Source organism: Callorhinus ursinus, unplaced genomic scaffold (assembly GCF_003265705.2).
Source record: "Callorhinus ursinus isolate GAN/ISIS: 27379988/994484 unplaced genomic scaffold, GSC_fseal_2.0 scaffold18, whole genome shotgun sequence".
Lineage (NCBI taxonomy): Eukaryota > Metazoa > Chordata > Mammalia > Carnivora > Otariidae > Callorhinus > Callorhinus ursinus.
In genome coordinates this window covers 17,638,146-17,653,863 of record NW_027397080.1, presented here as the reverse complement: position 1 = coordinate 17,653,863, position 15,718 = coordinate 17,638,146, and the positions used below count along the sequence as shown (strand labels likewise).

Sequence of the window (15,718 nt, the reverse complement as noted above, 5' to 3'; positions counted from 1 at the left end):
AATACACTTGCACTTGGAGTTGCATGTGGAACATAGTAAGTGTAATAGGAACGTTAGCTGTTACTGTTCTTCAGTGTCTATCTCCAGGGCCTGGCACAAAACCTGGCCCACATTTAGTACTTAATAAGTAGTTGTTGGATGAATGAATGAATGAATGAATGAGCACAGGGATAGAAGGATGAAGAAGTGGCATAAGAACCTAGAGGAGGGCCCCAACCCAGCACGAGGAGAGTCAGGGAGGCTTCCTGTAGGAGGGGAGCTGATTCCTGTCGGATGAGGTGGAGTTAGCTGAGCAGGGTGAATGGCAGGAGCAGGAAACAGCAAGTGCAAAGGTCTCTCTCCCCTTGGGAAAGCCTGATGTGTGCAGGGAAAGTCAGTCCATCACTTAGTGATGGACGCTGTAGGCAAAAAGGCCAGGTTTCCCCTGTGCTGGCCATTTTGAGGACATTGGGTGAATGAACTGTACTCTTCCCTAGGACGTGCTGCCCACGGACAGCAAAACATTCCCATGGAGGGCAAAACATTCTCCCTGCTCAGATCAGTGGCCCTCTGAGATCAGGGGAAGGCAAGAAAGGAAAGGAGGTGGCCACCTGTTGAGGGACCCCATGGGATAGGCCTAGATTTAATCTGACAACCACCTCACGGTAAAGATCTTTACCTCCATCTTGAGATGAGGGGACAGAGGCCCCACATCATCCAGCTGTTCAGAGGTGGAGGCAGAGTTCGCTCTAGGTCGGCCCATTCCACATGGCCTCCCACATCAGACTGGGGCTCCTGGCAGCCAGGGGCTGTGTTTCCCCCTTCACCTCAGCAATTCTTTAGTGGGTGACATCACCCATTCCTGACCCCCCTCTCAGAGCACAGACTAAGGAACTGAGCAGGGGAACCCCTCAGTGGCCGTGGACTAATGGATAGCCAAGTTCAACGTCAGGCAGAACTTACCATATGGACTGGAGGATGAGCATCAAGACCTTCTCTCCAGAGCCCCAGGCAACGGCAGACCTACCTGGACACCTGAGTGAGAGGTGCCGGAAGTGGGCCTGAAAAGGCTGCAGCTGGATGAGGTGGGGCTACTCCTGGGAATAGTCGAGAGCATCTTACCCAGTACCACCCACCCCCTCACCTGTGAAAACTGAGTGCTAAACCTCTGCCTTGGAGCGCTGCTGTGTGGATTCAGAGGCTGTGACAGCACGAGGCGTCTGTGAGGTGTGGGTCCTGCTGGTGAGGATGATCGACCCTCAAGGAAACTGGTTTGGAACGGGTTAAGTGGAGACCCTGCCTCCCAGGCAGCAACGAATCAGGGCTGGCAGGGGAGGAGCCGGGCCGGGAAGGAGGGCCCGTCGGGCCAGATGCTGCCCTGCCTGAGAGGGAGCCGGGGAGAAGACCGAGACGCTGGCGGGGCTGGGGGGGGCCGTAGGACGGGAGCGTGGGGCAGGGTCCCCGGTGTCTGCACCGGGACAGCTGCCAGTCAGAGGGTGCAGGGCCAGCTGAGGGGGGGAGGGGCCGAGCTGCCTGAGAGGGGGACAGCGCGGGGGGTGGGAGAGGACTTAGGACCCAGAGCACTCCCAGCCCCCGGGGCAGGGGGTACTGGCTGCACCCAGGCCTTGACCTCAGCCGACCCTGAGAGCCCCCATGGGCCGCCGAGTCTAATTTAAGCTCCTGCCGCAGGGCCCACAGCCCGGGAGTGCCTGCCCGTGGGCACAGGGGCAGCCAGGACTACTCAGAGGCTGCTCAGGCAAAGGGGAGGATTGGGGAGGCCAGCCACCCTTCTGTCCAGCCCCACACCCTGGCCAAGCCACCTCCTGTGAGAGCCCTGACAGGTCCCCATGGCCTGGCAGACTGCCTGCCTCCCTGCTGAGGCCAAGGTCAGGGGGTGCAGCCAGGAGGGCAGAAGGACGTCGCCTGGCAGTGTGGTCAGGGGATTGCATCAGCCTGAGCAGTGCCCAGGGGCAGGGGCCCTGCTGGCGGTTGCGGGGGTGGGGGGTTGTCAAAGCCTGGCTTGGTTGCCCAAAGGCCAAGGAAGCAGATTCCTGACTGCAAGAAGGCAAGGCCACAAAGCCGGGTCCTACCTGGCCTCCTGGTGCCTGGCTGGTGACTTGCGGTTTGACCTTACACAGGCAGCCTGTTCTCCATGGGCCTCGGTCTTCCCATCTGTACAATGAAGGCGCTGAACTAGAAGGCAGATCCCAGCTCCAGCGACTCGCCCTCAAGCCCCTGCTCCAAGCCCCTGCTCCTCCTGCTTCCCCCAGCCCTGGCTGCGGGTGGCCACATGCAGTCGTGGAGAAGAAAGTCCCTCTGGCTGGCACTGTCGGCCTCTTGGCTCCTCGTCCTTCTGAGAGTCTTCCCCCTTCTCCGCCTGGCAGTGCCTGCTAGACCTTGGGCAGGGGCCCCCCAAGGCTGGCCCCGCTGGCTGGATGCAGAGCTCCTGCAGAGTTTCTCCCAGCCTGGGGAGCTCCCAGAAGATGACCCTCAACTTCCTCAAGCCCCCCGTGGTGGCAGCTGCGACTGGGGAGCTTGCTTTGATGTCTCCAAGTGCAGGGGTGGTGGTCTCAAGGTGTTCGTGTACCCGGTGGCTGGCCCGATCTCTGACACTCACCGCAGGATCCTGGCTTCCATTGAGAGCTCTCGATCCCGCTCCGTCAGCCCTGATGAGGCCTGCATCCTCCTCCTCCTCAGCCTGGAAGCCCCAGCCGGAGAGTGCATCCCAGTGCCCCAGCAATGGAATGGGGGAAGGAACCATCTGGTCCTCAGTCTGCACCCAGCCTTCTGCACCCAGACCTTTCAACTGGGACAGGCAATGGTGGCCAAGGCCAGCCCCATGGTGGACACCTTCCGGCCTGGCTTTGACGTGGCCCTGCCGCTTCTCCCTGAAGCCCACCCATTGCGAGGTGGGGCCCCTGGCCGGCTGGGACAGCACAGCCCCCACCCTGGGGTGCCCCTGCTAGCCCTGGCGGAGGAGAGGGGCGGGTGGCGCACAGCAGTCCCGGACTCCTCTGCCTGCCCCTGGGATGGGCGCTGTGAGCAGGACCGTGGACCCGAGCAGTAAGTGGACTTTTACCCCGGGGGCGGGGGGGGGGTGCTGAGTGGGAGGGATCTGCAAGGGGACTAAGCCCAGAGGCCAGGGGGGAGGGCAGGATTGAGATGGGACAGGAGAACCGGCTAGGCCTGGCAAACTCTGGCCTCAGCTGCAGCAAGAGGGAATCAGGTTAGACAGAGAGAGACCCCACCAAGATGGTTCTTTGTCACACAGGGTGTCCAAAGTAGGTTTTGGAGTTCTCCCTCGGGGATCTGTAAAAACAAAAATATGACTCACTCCTGCTTACTCTCTTTCTCTTATTCCAATTCCTCCTTTCCTAATATTTTAACGTACACGTCTATTGTGCTCACTGTGCTAAATTATAAATAATGGTTATAATAAAATACTACTAATTGCTATCATTTGTTTGTGTACCAGACACTAAGCTCAGAGAGGTTAAGTAACTGGTCTGAGGCCATCCAGACAGAAAGGGCACAGCCAGTGTTGAAATCCAGAGCTGCCTGTTTCCAAAGCCTTCAGCATTAGAATTCTGAGTTTTAACCAAGAGTGTATGATCAACCCATCAAATGCCTCAGAGCCATGGAGACTAAGAACTGGTCACAGATGGAAGATGCTCTGGTGTCTAATTTGAGGGATTAATCTCTTAAGGAAACAGCAAATATGAATGTCAGACCTACAGAAGAACTTCCCGCCCCCACAACCGCCTGGAGACATATGGGGGGGTGTGGTGCCTATGGGACATGGAGAGTTGTTCAGAAACCCCTCTCCGTGGGCTAGCTGGAGTGACAGGCCTCAGGTGATAAAGCAGTTAACCCTGAAGTACCCTAACCCCTCTGGACCCCCAGGAGGCCGGTGTGTCCGTGTGTCCGAAGGCTGGTTGGGCAGGCAGGAACTCAAATCCTTTTGAAGGTTGTCCAGGCAGCAGAGGGTTCCTTCTCCATCTCTGGGGCAAACCTGAGTTGGAAACTGTCCTCCCCTTGCTCCCTCCCTCAGGTATCTCCGTTCGCTGCTAGAACAACATGGGCTATTCTCAGCAACACCTCCCCCCTAGGAAGGCTTCACGTGGCCAAGCTCCCTTTTTGCCTCTGCTTCTCAGGGGCTTCTCTCAGGCAGACGGCTCTCCTGGGAATGCACTCCCTCTACTTCCTCAAGGCACAGGGCCTCCAGGGAGCCCCACAGCCAGAGGTAGGAATGCAATTGCCTCATCAGCCCCCAGGCCCTTCTGCCCGGACCCATCCCTAGCGGGCGTCCTCAGCAGTGATCGGAAAGGTCGGGGATCCCCCCACCCCAGGCCCCTGAAGGTCAGAGCTCAGACAGAGCTTACCTTCAGTGAACTAGTTTCTCTTGTTCACCATGGCCCCACCTGACCTCTCTGATTAGGCTCTTAGCCATTCCTGCTTATAGGAAGTTCTTCTTTCCGCTGACTTTAGTTACTGCGCTGGTGAATTTCAGTCTGAACTTCTTTGAGAGACTGGAAATTAGGGAGCTGCATACCATAGGTGAACTGCTGACGTACTAAATGTTTACCGATTGATCCCAAATCGGCCAGAACTTGTCAAGGCTTTCTTATCTGCGTGGGCCACCCTCTGGATGAGTTTATTTCCAAGGTGTGATGCCTGGCAGCCTCTGACTATCCTCTGCAGTTTCACAAGGTCTGTCTTTGGCCTCAGCCCCCCTGCAGGGGACAGGTCTTGTAATCTCTGGAGTAGCGTAAGCCTCAGTTTCCCCGAGGTGTCAGGCAGCTGCCTGAAGCAGCCAAACAGTATAGGGACAGAGGGAGAGAGGGAGGCCACCAGCCACAGGGCAGCCCCCAGAAGGTGGCCTGAATAAACAAGTATTGGTCAGAGAAAGAGGCAATTCATCGTCCCTGCCACCATCCCACAGCCACTGTCCCACATTGCCTGGGCTGGCGACGGGGGGGGGGGGGCGAGAGGGGGAGGGGAGGAAGCGAACACGCCCCAGGCCAGGTGCTGCGCCAGCCACTTTGCACAAGTCACACGCCCTCAAGTACCCTGCAAGGGAGGCATTGTTATTCCCATTTCAGGGAACAGGAAACTGAGGCTCAAAGCGGTGGAGGGAGCCAGCCAAGGCCCTTTGGTGACAAGCTCCTTGATTCACCGTGGCCTCCCTGGAGTTTGTGATGGGGTGGCTGCGGAGCTGGGCTTAAACCCGGCGCTTCTGGCTCCAGAGCCATTTTTCCACCTTGGGTGAACAGTCTCCTGTTGCTTTGGAATAAGCCTCCACCCATTTAAATTGTTATTTATTTATTTTTATGAATAGGGAATTCATTCACAGGGTACAAAATTCCAAAGGCACAAAAGGGTATACAGTAAAACTCCCTCCCACCGTGTCTCTGGCCACCCGGTTTTCCTTCCTGGAGCCAAACACCGTTTCTAGTTTCTCTCATGGCTTTTCGGAGGTATTCTGTGTGTGCACAAACAACGTGTATGTATGGTCTCCCTCACTTAGGTTTTTGTGTTGTTTTTTTTTTTTAACAAATTCAGTGCATGTTTTAAAGTCTCCTTTGCATCTAGGAGGCGCAGTGCCTAGGACCCATGGTACTTTCAGGGACCCAGGAAAACGTTTTCATTTCTTTGAAAATCAGAAGGAAAAACCATACTTTTAAGTAGAAGAAAATGTTTTAATATATATGTTTTTAAAGATTTTATTTGAGAGCGAGAGAGAGAGAGAGAGCATGAGCCGGGGGTGGGGTGGGGTGAGGGAGAAGGAGAAGCAGGCTCCTCGCTGAGCAGGGAGCCTGACACGGAGCCCGACACCCCAGGACCCTGACACCCCAGGACCCTGAGATCATGACCTGAGCCGAAGGCAGATGCTTAACTGACTGAGCCACCCAGGTGCCCCTAATATATATTACTGTTTTTATTTATTTTTAAGTAATCTTAAAATATGTACAACCCTGTGATCAAGAGTTGCACGCTCCACCAACTGAGCCAGCCAGGCACCCCAGTGTTTTTGTTTTTATACCAAATGCAATTATCAAATGTAATTTATATATATAATATTTATGGCAGAGAGACCCCAAAGGCCAAAGTACCTAGGGCACACGGAAGTCACACGTGGCCCCGCCAATAGCCAGGCTGCAAGAGAGCCCATCAGAGCCACATTGACTCCATCCTTGGGCACTGAGGCCCTGAGTCTGTGGCAAACACCTTTTATGGTCACAGAACCCTAAGACTTCATTGGCAGTTACCATGATGTCCCCTCCACAGCACGCACAGAGACACACAGACATCCAGCTCTGCTTATTTACCTCTACTGATAGGGATCTCACCATCTCCCAAGGCCACCCCCTGGCTCCTGTCAGCCAGACATTCATTACTAGAATTGGTGCCGAAACTGACCTTGCAGACATCTGGCCCCCTGGTCCTGGGTCCATCCTTTATCACACGCCGGGCATCCGTTCACTGACCAGCTATTACGTGCCCAGTCTCGGCCAGGTGCTCCACTAGGCCATGGGGATGCCAAGATGAGGAAGGCAGGGCCCCGGCCCTCAAGTTGCTCGGTCTTGTGGGAGAGGCAGGCAGATCCTGGTTAGGACCCACACTGTTAAGCAGAGAGATGCTGTGCAAGCTGCCTTGCTTGCAGGCTCCTCCACTTCAGAGCTGTGGGGCCTCTCTAGGCCTCCGTTCCCGCATCTGGAAAGCAGGGGACGAGCAACACAGACCTCCGGTCTCTGAGGGAGTGCTGTGACAGGGGGGTGAGTTACCTCAGGTAAAGCACTTAGAGCAATGCTCTGGGAAGCTTGGCGTGGCTCGTTACTACTGTGTGCACACACAGGCTGTGGGAGCAGAGAGGAGCCAGCCTTCTCTGGAAAGATCAAGGAGGGCTTCCCAGAGAAGGCGAGGTTTGAGCTTAGACCTTAAGCTCGAGTAGGAGGAGGGGCGTCTGGGTGGCTCAGTCAGTTAAGCGTCTCCCTTCAGCCCGGGGCATGATCCCAGGGTCCCAGGATCGAGCCCCACATTGGGCAGGGAGCCTGCTTCTCCCTCTCCCTCTGCTGCTCCCCCTGCTTGTGTTCTCTCCCCCGCTCTCTCTCTCTCTCTCTCTCTCTCTCTCTCTCAGATAAAAAAGAAAATCTTAAAACAAAAAAATTTATTAAAAAAAAAAAAGATCAAGTAGGAGGAATTCCTTGGGCTATAAGGCAGAGCTGGGGTGCTCCAGGCTGAGGGAGGATATACAGAGACGCAGAGGAGGGAACGGTGGAGGTTAGTGAGGACTGAGGAGTACAGTTTATTCAGAAAGCTCTTTGTCTCTGGGTTCTCGGAAGCCTGGAACTTAGGGCTTCTCAGTCCCTTAGGGCTTTGTTGGGGAGGGGAGGAGGGCTGTAGCTGGCTGGTCCTGTGGCACCAATGAGTTAGAGAATGTTCTGTTGTTTAACGCGTGGCTTCTTCCAGGAGAAGCCTGGTGGCCACCTGAGGAGGAGAGACAGAAGGCGGGAGGCAGAGCCCCTGGGAGACCCCTAAGCCGCAGCTCCGGGGTAGTTCAAATAACCCAGGGGCAGGAGTTAGCCTATTTGGTTCTAGTTCCAGCCCTGCCTTAACCCTTTCTGAGACCCTAAGCTAGTCCTTGGGTCTCTCTGAGACTCAGTCTCCCCATCTGTTCAATGGTTCAGACTCAGGCCAGACAGGCTGTAGCTGAGGAGGGTCCTGGGACCTCTGAGCTCTATTCATCAGTCCCACTCTGAGCAGGCCTGTGAGGCCAGGAGTCCTGCCCCCTCCATGCCCTCCCCACACCTCCCGGCAGCTAGGTCATGGGCACCGCTTCCCTGGGTGGGCAGTCCCAGGGAGGCGGCTCCAGGAGGCTGTGACTCAAGCCCCTCCCCCCACAAACACACACAGCCGAGTGTGGCCCAGGGGTTGGGAGGAACAGAGGAGGCCTGTCCTCTGGGCAAGGGGGCCTCTGGGCAGCAGCTTCCTGTGCGGTTCCGGGCTGGGGGCCCAGCCCACCTCCTGACAGAGGAGCCTTTCATGGGCCTGGGCTCTCGGGATGGGGGGAAGGCAGGGCAGGGAGGCCACTCAGGTGAGGGTTGCCCAAGAATCTGCGTGTGGCAGAGCAGTGGGGGGGGGGCGAGCCTGTGCCTTGGTTTCAGACCAGGCCTTGGAAACCGCTGGTCCCGCCACCTCCCATTTTGCAAATGAGGAAACTGAGGTCCAGAGAAGAGAAGGGGGGAGATGCCTGAGCCCACCAAGGGCAGAGGCAGAACTAAGCCCACCATGGGTGAAGGGCAGGTGTGAAGCTTGTGTTCGTGTCAGTGTTCCGTGTGTGCTTGTGCGTGTGCGTTGAGTGTCATTAACATATGAAGCACAGATGATGGATTTACACATTGTGAATTTGGGAGTATTGGTGTGGGGAGTTGGGGGGATGTGAAGGGAGCCAGGTGGGGCGAGGGGCCGCTATCTCAGGCCTCATGTGTGTGGGACCCCTCCTGTACCTCCTTAGGACCCACCCTGGGGCAACGCTACCCAATGCCACCTTCTGCCTCATCCCTGGCCACCGTCCTGATGCCTTGCACTTCCTCCAAGCCCTGCAGGTACAACCCCAACGTAGGCATCCCCTGGCCTTGCCCCCCCCCCCCACTCCTGAGCTGGCAGGCTCTCTGGGCCCAGGCCGATGGGAAGGGACAGTGAGCTGCCCGCACCCACGCTCACCACACCCTCTGTAGAACAACCCACTGCCCAAAAAACCACCTTTCTCTCCTCTTTGCCCCTTGCCCACAACCGAAGCAGCTGCTAATTTGGAACTGGGGGAGGGGAAGTGTGTGTAGGATAAGACTGGGCTTCCCGGTGCCTCCCCTTTCCCCCCAGGCTGGCTGCATCCCTGTGCTTCTCAGCCCTCGGTGGGAGCTGCCCTTCTCTGAGGTCATCGATTGGACCAAGGCGGCCATTGTAGCTGACGAGAGGCTCCCATTTCAGGTAGCTCAGGGTGCTGCCCACAGCGTGGGACTGGACCCAGGACATGGGAGGAGCCCGGGATCTCAGCCCCCAGGCTGATCTCAGTCCTCATTCCTATTCCCCATATGTGTATATTCATGATTTTGCTCCAAGCCCCAAGCCTCTGGGACTCCCATAGGATCATAGAGAGGCAGGGACTCCTGAGGGTTCTGAGAGCAAGTCCTGAGCCTTCTCCAGACTCAGTTTTCCCATCTCTACAGTGGGATAAGTTAGACCAGGTGATCTCCATGGGCCCAGCCCGTGACTCGACCAATTTAAGGGAAAGCCACAAAAAATCCAAAATCTGAGTGCCTCCATGGAGGCTGGGGCAGGCAAGCAAAATGCAGTGACTTTTCCAGCTGATGAAACTAATTTTGCCTGACTGTGAAAACCCTGCATAAGCCTTGAATCCCCTGAGAAGTGAGAATGGTATGGTAGTTAATAATAATAGCTACCAGCCACTGAACCTCTACCGTATGCTAAGCACTTAATGTATATTATCTAATGTATTTATTTTTAAGATCTTTTTATTTATTTGAGAGAGAGCGTGCGCGCGCACGCACACAAGCGGGGGGGGGAGGGGCAGGGGAAGAGGGAGAAGCAGACTCCCCGCTGAGCAGGGAGCCCGAGGCAGGACTCGATCCCAGGACCTCAGGATCATGACCTTGAGGCAAAGGCAAACCACTTAACCAACTGAGCCCCCCAGGTGCCCCTGTGTTATCTAATTTCATCCCCACAGCCACCCTATAAGGCAGGTACTATTATTATCCCCATTTTACAGATGAGGACACAGACTCAGAGAGGTTGAGTAGTTTGCCCATAGTCACACAGTTACTAAGTGGCATTTAGGCCCAACTCTGTGTGATCCTTGAACTCTTGATTGTTACCTGGGCCTTAGCCAAAGGTGGCTGCTCTAACCCACTTGGAAACCCGAGTGGAGAAGGCTTCTGGTTCCCAGACTGCCAACCTGGGTGGTCCCACCTCAGAGTCAGTCAGAGCCCGACAAGGCGCCATGCCTTCTCCTTTCCTCCCTCTGTGCCTCAGGTCGTCGCTGCCCTCCAGGAGATGCCCCCCACGCGGGTCCTTGCCCTGCGTCAGCAGACCCAGTTTCTATGGGATGCCTACTTCTCCTCAGTGGAGAAGGTCATCCATACCACTCTGGAGGTGAGGGGGACTTCCACGGTGGGGGCTGTGGGGCTTGGCTCCTGCCTCATCCCTGTTCCCTCTCCACACCCCTCTCTCTGGACACCTCTTCCACCCCACTGTTTGGACTTCCCCCTTGAAGAGGCTTCTGGGATGAATCTGAGACTTGGCTCTGAGCTCTTGGACAAGTTCCTTCTCCAGTCTTGGCCTCAGTTTCCCCATCTGTAGAGGGACAGCTCTGGCCAATAGATTTCAATGCATGTGCCAAGATGTCAGCCCAGGTGATGGGCAGCGGCTGCCTCGGGTGCTGTGTTAAAGAGGATTCTGGGTCCGGAAAGAATGTTGCGACTTGTTGGCAACATCTGCCATGAGTGAGGAAGGAAAGGGAGGCAGCAAACTCACCATCATCGGCCATCTCTGGACACCATCACTGAGTGCCCCCTACTCTGGACTTCTGTACCTGAACCCTTCAGACAGTGATGCAGCTGCTGCCCTCCCAGGAGCCTGAAGGGGGGCTGCAGGGAGGGGGTGCTAGGCCAGGTCCGCACTTCCCCGGACCCTGCCCACGACCACACCGGCCACTCCCTCAGCACAGCCCTCTCTCATTTCACAGATTATTCAGGACCGGATCTTTGGAGCATCTGCTCACCCCTCGCTACTGTGGAACAGCCCCCCAGGGGCCCTCCTGGCCCTGCCCACTTTTTCCACAAGCCCCTCGGACTTCCCCTTCTACTACCTACAACGGGGTATGCCCTGGGGATGGGGCAACTTGAAGTCCCCTCACCAGCTCTTCCCAAGTCCATCCCAGCCTCAACCATAAAGCCCTGCCAAGCCCTTCCCTGATTCTCCCACATCTCTCCTGGCTCCTGGAGGCCCCGGCTCAGGTCACTCTTCAAGAGGTTCTGTCCCCTCCCACCCTAACAGCCTGTGTCTCCTTCCCCCCAGGCTCTCGGCCTGTGGGCAGGTTCAGTGCCCTGATCTGGGTGGGGGCCCCAGGCCAGCCCCCTCTGAAGCTCATCCAGGCGGTGGCAGGCTCCCAGCACTGTGCCCAGGTCTGTTCCCCTTGCCAGCTGGGGTCCTGGGATCCAGGGTGGGGGCAAGGGAAAGGGCAGGGCCCTTGAAGATGTCTAGACCCCAAGCGTAACCACACATTCAGGGGGGAGGCATGGGAGGGGTTTTCAAGTGCCATCAGTGCCCTCTTTAAGTCCCAATGTTCTTGTTCCTTTCCTCCCTGCCCCCCCCCCTTGGAAACTGATGAAATCATGTAAAAAGCAGGTACCCCTTGGGGGGGCTGGAGAGGTAAACAGACGTGCGTTCACGCATGTGCTCATCCATCAGTCATTTTCTCAGTGCCAGGCCGTGGGCTTGATGCTGAGGATGCAGAGAAAAAGCAGGAAAGGATTCAGCCCCGGATTCCCGTTGTTAGCATTTCCTGGCACACGCTGTCAAATCTCACTTCCAGAGAAGCCACATAGACTCTTGAGAGAACTCACAGGGGAGGGAAGCTCAGCCGGGGACAGACAGAGCAGTTCCACAGATGGGACATTTGAGCTGGGCAGCGAATGATGAAGGAGCAGAAGAGAATGAAAGCCTTTGAGAGAAGATGGGCATGGAGCGAGGGGCCAGGGCCCAGGCAAGGGGTTACCACCACCGACTCCCTCCAGTTCTAATGGTATAGGTAGCTTCCTTCGTGTCACCGGAATTCCTGCCTTCCTGAAGCCCAGAGGCAAAAACAGGGCAGCGAGAAAAGGACCTTGGCTCCAACTAAACTCTCCCAAACTCACAAATACAGTTGCTCTCCCAGACTTCAGGAACACCCCCTTTTCCTCCTAGATCTTGGTTCTCTGGAGCAGTGAGAAGCCACCCCCACCCAGGTGGCCCAAGACAGCAGTGCCCTTGACAGTCCTGGAAGGGCAGAGGAAGGTGAGGAGTGGGGGGGGGGGCAGGAGGGAGGGCTCCAGCCCCCACATGCAGGGAACCCAGGAGGGCACACACAGGTGCTTTGCCTGAGCCTGAGCCAGATCTGGACTTCCAGTCAGGCCTGAAGCTGGTCAGGAAGTCCCTCCTCCCACCTCACTCAAGGATCTCCCCAGGTGGACTGCTTGCACGGTGTGGGTGTGGTAGAGCTTCCTGGAGTGGATGGTGGGCTATCTGACGTGGATCTCAGCTGCAGGCCCCATAGAGATGATCGTCTTCCGTCCCTGGCCCTTGTGGATTGTGCTTCCAGAGACCTGGGGTTTTGTGTGATGAGGGAAGGCAGAGGGCGTATGTGGGCTGCCTTGGATAAGCCCGAGGAGAAACGTGGGATCTTGAGGAAATGAGAACAGATTGCAGCACACAGAGCTGGAGGAGGGTGGCTTCTGAGAACCTCGGATGGTGGGAGCCACCTGCGTGCTGTGTGGCTCTGGGCAAGTCCCTTCATCTCTCTGGACCTGTTTCTTTCAAAGGGAGGATGTCTGACAGCCCCTCCCAGGGTTGAGGTGAGCATGTAATGTGACAAGAGGAATCCAGAGGCGTCCAAACTAGAAGGACCCGTAGATACCCTCTGCCCGTTTTACCAAAAGGGAAATGGAAGTGCGGAGAGTTACAGTGAGCTCTGGGTCCCAGTTCCAGGCAGCCTGGCCGTTGTCACTGGCCTGTCTTCTACACCCGTGTGCAGGGGCTCCCGCTTCGAGGCTACTTAGTCACTGTGGGAGCCTGGGGAGGGTTCCCACGGCTGAGTTGGCCTCACCTCCCTCCCACTACAGGTCAGTGACCGCTTCTTCCCGCACAGAGCCATCAGCACTGATGCCATCCTCAGCCTCGATGCCCAGAGCAGTCTTACCACAAGTGAGGTGAGGACGGGGCCCAAGAGGAGCCCAGGGTGGGGGTGGGCAGAGCCAGAGGGGCCGGGGGCAGCCGCTTGGATTCCCAAAGCAGAGAGGAGCAGAAGACCAGCGCAGAGGTGCAGCCCCTGCTTTTGAAACCACCCCTGCGAGCCAATCAGCCTCCTCTTTAGCAATCTAGTAGAACCTTCCAACCTTCAGCAGACTCTTGAAAACAGTTTTCAGCTCCCAGCTGAAAAGCATTGTTTCTAGCTCCCAGATGGGACCCTACCCCCACCCCAGCACTCCTGGAAACTTTCACGCACCCATCTCCTCTCCCCTGAGTCCCCGTGGCCAGGCTAGCCTTGCCTCCGTATCTCTGGATGTCCCCAGCTGTTCGGGACGTCCCTCCTCATACCTCACTTAACTATCTCCCCAGGTGGACTTTGCTTTTGTGGTGTGGCAGAGCTTCCCTGAGCGGATGGTGGGCTTCCTGACATTGAGCCACTTCTGGGACGAGGCCCGGGGTGGCTGGGGCTACACTGCCGAGAGGGCCAACGAGTTCTCCGTGGTTCTCACATCGGCGGCCTTGTACCACAGGTACAGAGGGCCGGCCTGGCACTGGGAGCAGAGGGTCAGAGACTCCTTCTTTGAACCATGAGCAGGGTGGTGTGGGAGTGAACACAGCAGTCAACCTAGAACCCCCAGAGATCCAGGTTCCAGGCCCGGATCTGCCACATCCCAGTTGTGTGATGGGCAAGTCTTTTCTTGTGAGGCTCAGTTTCCTTATCTGGAGAATGTTTTCACCTGCCAGGGCTGACATGATAATCAGATGAGAAAACCACGCAGATGGTCAACAAATGGTAGCTAGTGTTATTTTAAATAGAGCTAGGTAGAGGGTAGGGATTTGGATTTGGTAATGGTGGAGACAAGAGAATGTCCCTAAAATTTTATAAATGTGTGATGGAAAAAAATAAAAATAAAAAAAATAAATGTGTGATGGGCTGGGGACTGTCCCAGGCCTTTCAGAAGTTGATGGAAGCACTCGTCTTTGGGGTAGAGACTGAATTTTGGAAGGCCCCTTTAGAGGGGTTCCTTAGACATACTTAAACCAAGTATGTGTAACCTGGTACCTCTAGTAGGTTCACCCAGGAGCTCTGCGGGGGAGTCTCAGCAGAGTGAAGAGTGCCCCTAAGGTCTGCAGGGTGCACCTAGGTTGTTCTACAGGAGGGCTGCGTGAAGCAAGGCTCACCTGGAGCATCATCATCTGGTTAATCCACAGCCTTCCTGAAGCTGGTCTTTGGGGCTGGCACGTTTAATGGCCTTGGAACCAGCTGATCCCCCACCTCATTCTGGCTGAGGTCAGACCTCAGAGCCCAGGGGTGGGGGCCCCAGGGAGCTGTAAGGGAGGGGGCAGGGAGGACACCATTTGCTGCAGACGACCCACAGAGCACCGAACAGTAGAGAGTGGTTTGCACTTCTGGTGTGAGCTCTCTGAGGCGGCCTGGGCTGAGAGGGGGAGCAGGGGTTTCTAAAGAGGCGTTGGGGAATGAAGTCGAAAGGGAGAGTGAGGTCAGGAGGGAGGAGAGTGGGGCCTGGCAGGGAGAGGCGGTGGGTGAATCTGGCTACTGTCATCCCGCCTTGCCCAGGTATTACCACATCCTCTTCACCCACTACCTGCCCAAGGCTCTGAGAGCCCTGGCGGATGAAGCACCCACCTGTGTGGACATCCTCATGAACTTCCTAGTAGCAGCAGTCACCAAGCTGCCCCCTCTAAAGGTGCCCTACGGGAAGCAGCATCTGGAGGCCAGACCTCCACTGGTGAGGATCCAGGGGGGCAGGTCGGCACTGGGAGGGCGCTGCTGGGGATGGGATTCCCTCTCACTGTGTAACCCCAATCCTGTTTTTTTACTGCAGGGTTCGGGGGCATGGGGGTGGGCTCAGAAGGACAGAGACCTCCAACGCATTTCTCCTCCCCCCTTAGGCGCCTGAGGGCCTGGAGTCGCAGCCTCCAGTCCAGGACTGCATCAATCGGATGGCAGTGGAGTTCGGCTACATGCCCCTGGTTTCCTCTCGCCTCCGTCTGGACCCAGTACTCTTCAAGGACCCCGTGTCCGTGCTGCGCAAGAAGTATCGCAGCCTGGAGAAACCCTAGGAAGGACCAGCAGAGCCCCAGCCCTGCTCCCAGGGGGCACTGCACCTGCGGGGGGGGGGGTGTCCATCCCCCTCCCTTGGGACATCTGGAGAGCCAATCAAGGCTGCCAGCCAACACGTCAGATCCCTATTAGCCAATGAGTCCAACACCCCGAGCTGCGGGGCCTCGCCCCACCCTCCAGTCCAGCCGCTAGTGGCAGGTCACAGGTGCCAGGCGCTTGCTCTGCGACTGTGTCCTCACCCATCACTGATCCTTTGCCTGGGATGTCTTTCTCGGCTTCTCTGCGGAAGCTGAGTTCTACCTTTCAAATCTCTGCCTCCTCCACAGACTTGCCTGACCCCCATCCCCGCCCCAGGTCCTCTGCGCTTTCACAGCTGGGTGATTCCCACACTGTTCATGCTGCTTTGCGAGGTACAGGGTTAGGCCCCAGGACCAGCCAGGAAGCCCCGGGAGGGCAGGGCCATGTCCTCTTCTCTCCGGCCTGGCAGGTGCTTCCCAAGTATTTGACGGATAGAAGACATCAACCGCGTGCCTGGCCCTGTGCGGTAGTCAGGATTGTGGACAGTGTGCCAAGTGAGACAACTCCGTCCCCCACCCCCGGGTTCCTAGTCCGGCAGTAAGGCAGCTACCC

At 56.8% G+C, this 15,718-nt stretch overlaps 1 protein-coding gene and 1 long non-coding RNA gene across 2 annotated transcripts; one reads left to right on the top strand and one right to left on the bottom strand.

Moving 5' to 3' along the window:
• Positions 1–1,139: 1,139 nt before the first annotated feature.
• Positions 1,140–2,724, bottom strand: LOC141374441 (uncharacterized). The gene is made up of 3 exons (XR_012381334.1): positions 2,597–2,724; positions 2,070–2,151; positions 1,140–1,215 (listed from the first exon to the last, which is right to left on the bottom strand). It is a non-coding gene; the product is annotated as an uncharacterized lncRNA (long non-coding RNA).
• EXTL1 (exostosin like glycosyltransferase 1) lies at positions 2,072–15,107 on the top strand. Its single transcript, XM_025857135.2, has 11 exons — positions 2,072–3,042; positions 8,495–8,585; positions 8,860–8,967; positions 10,030–10,149; positions 10,742–10,874; positions 11,074–11,180; positions 11,962–12,051; positions 12,876–12,962; positions 13,372–13,532; positions 14,582–14,753; positions 14,917–15,107. Exons 1-11 carry the CDS (start codon positions 2,270–2,272, stop codon positions 15,085–15,087), a joined length of 2,013 nt encoding a protein of 670 aa, XP_025712920.1. The 5' UTR covers positions 2,072–2,269; the 3' UTR covers positions 15,088–15,107.
• Positions 15,108–15,718: the final 611 nt, after the last annotated feature.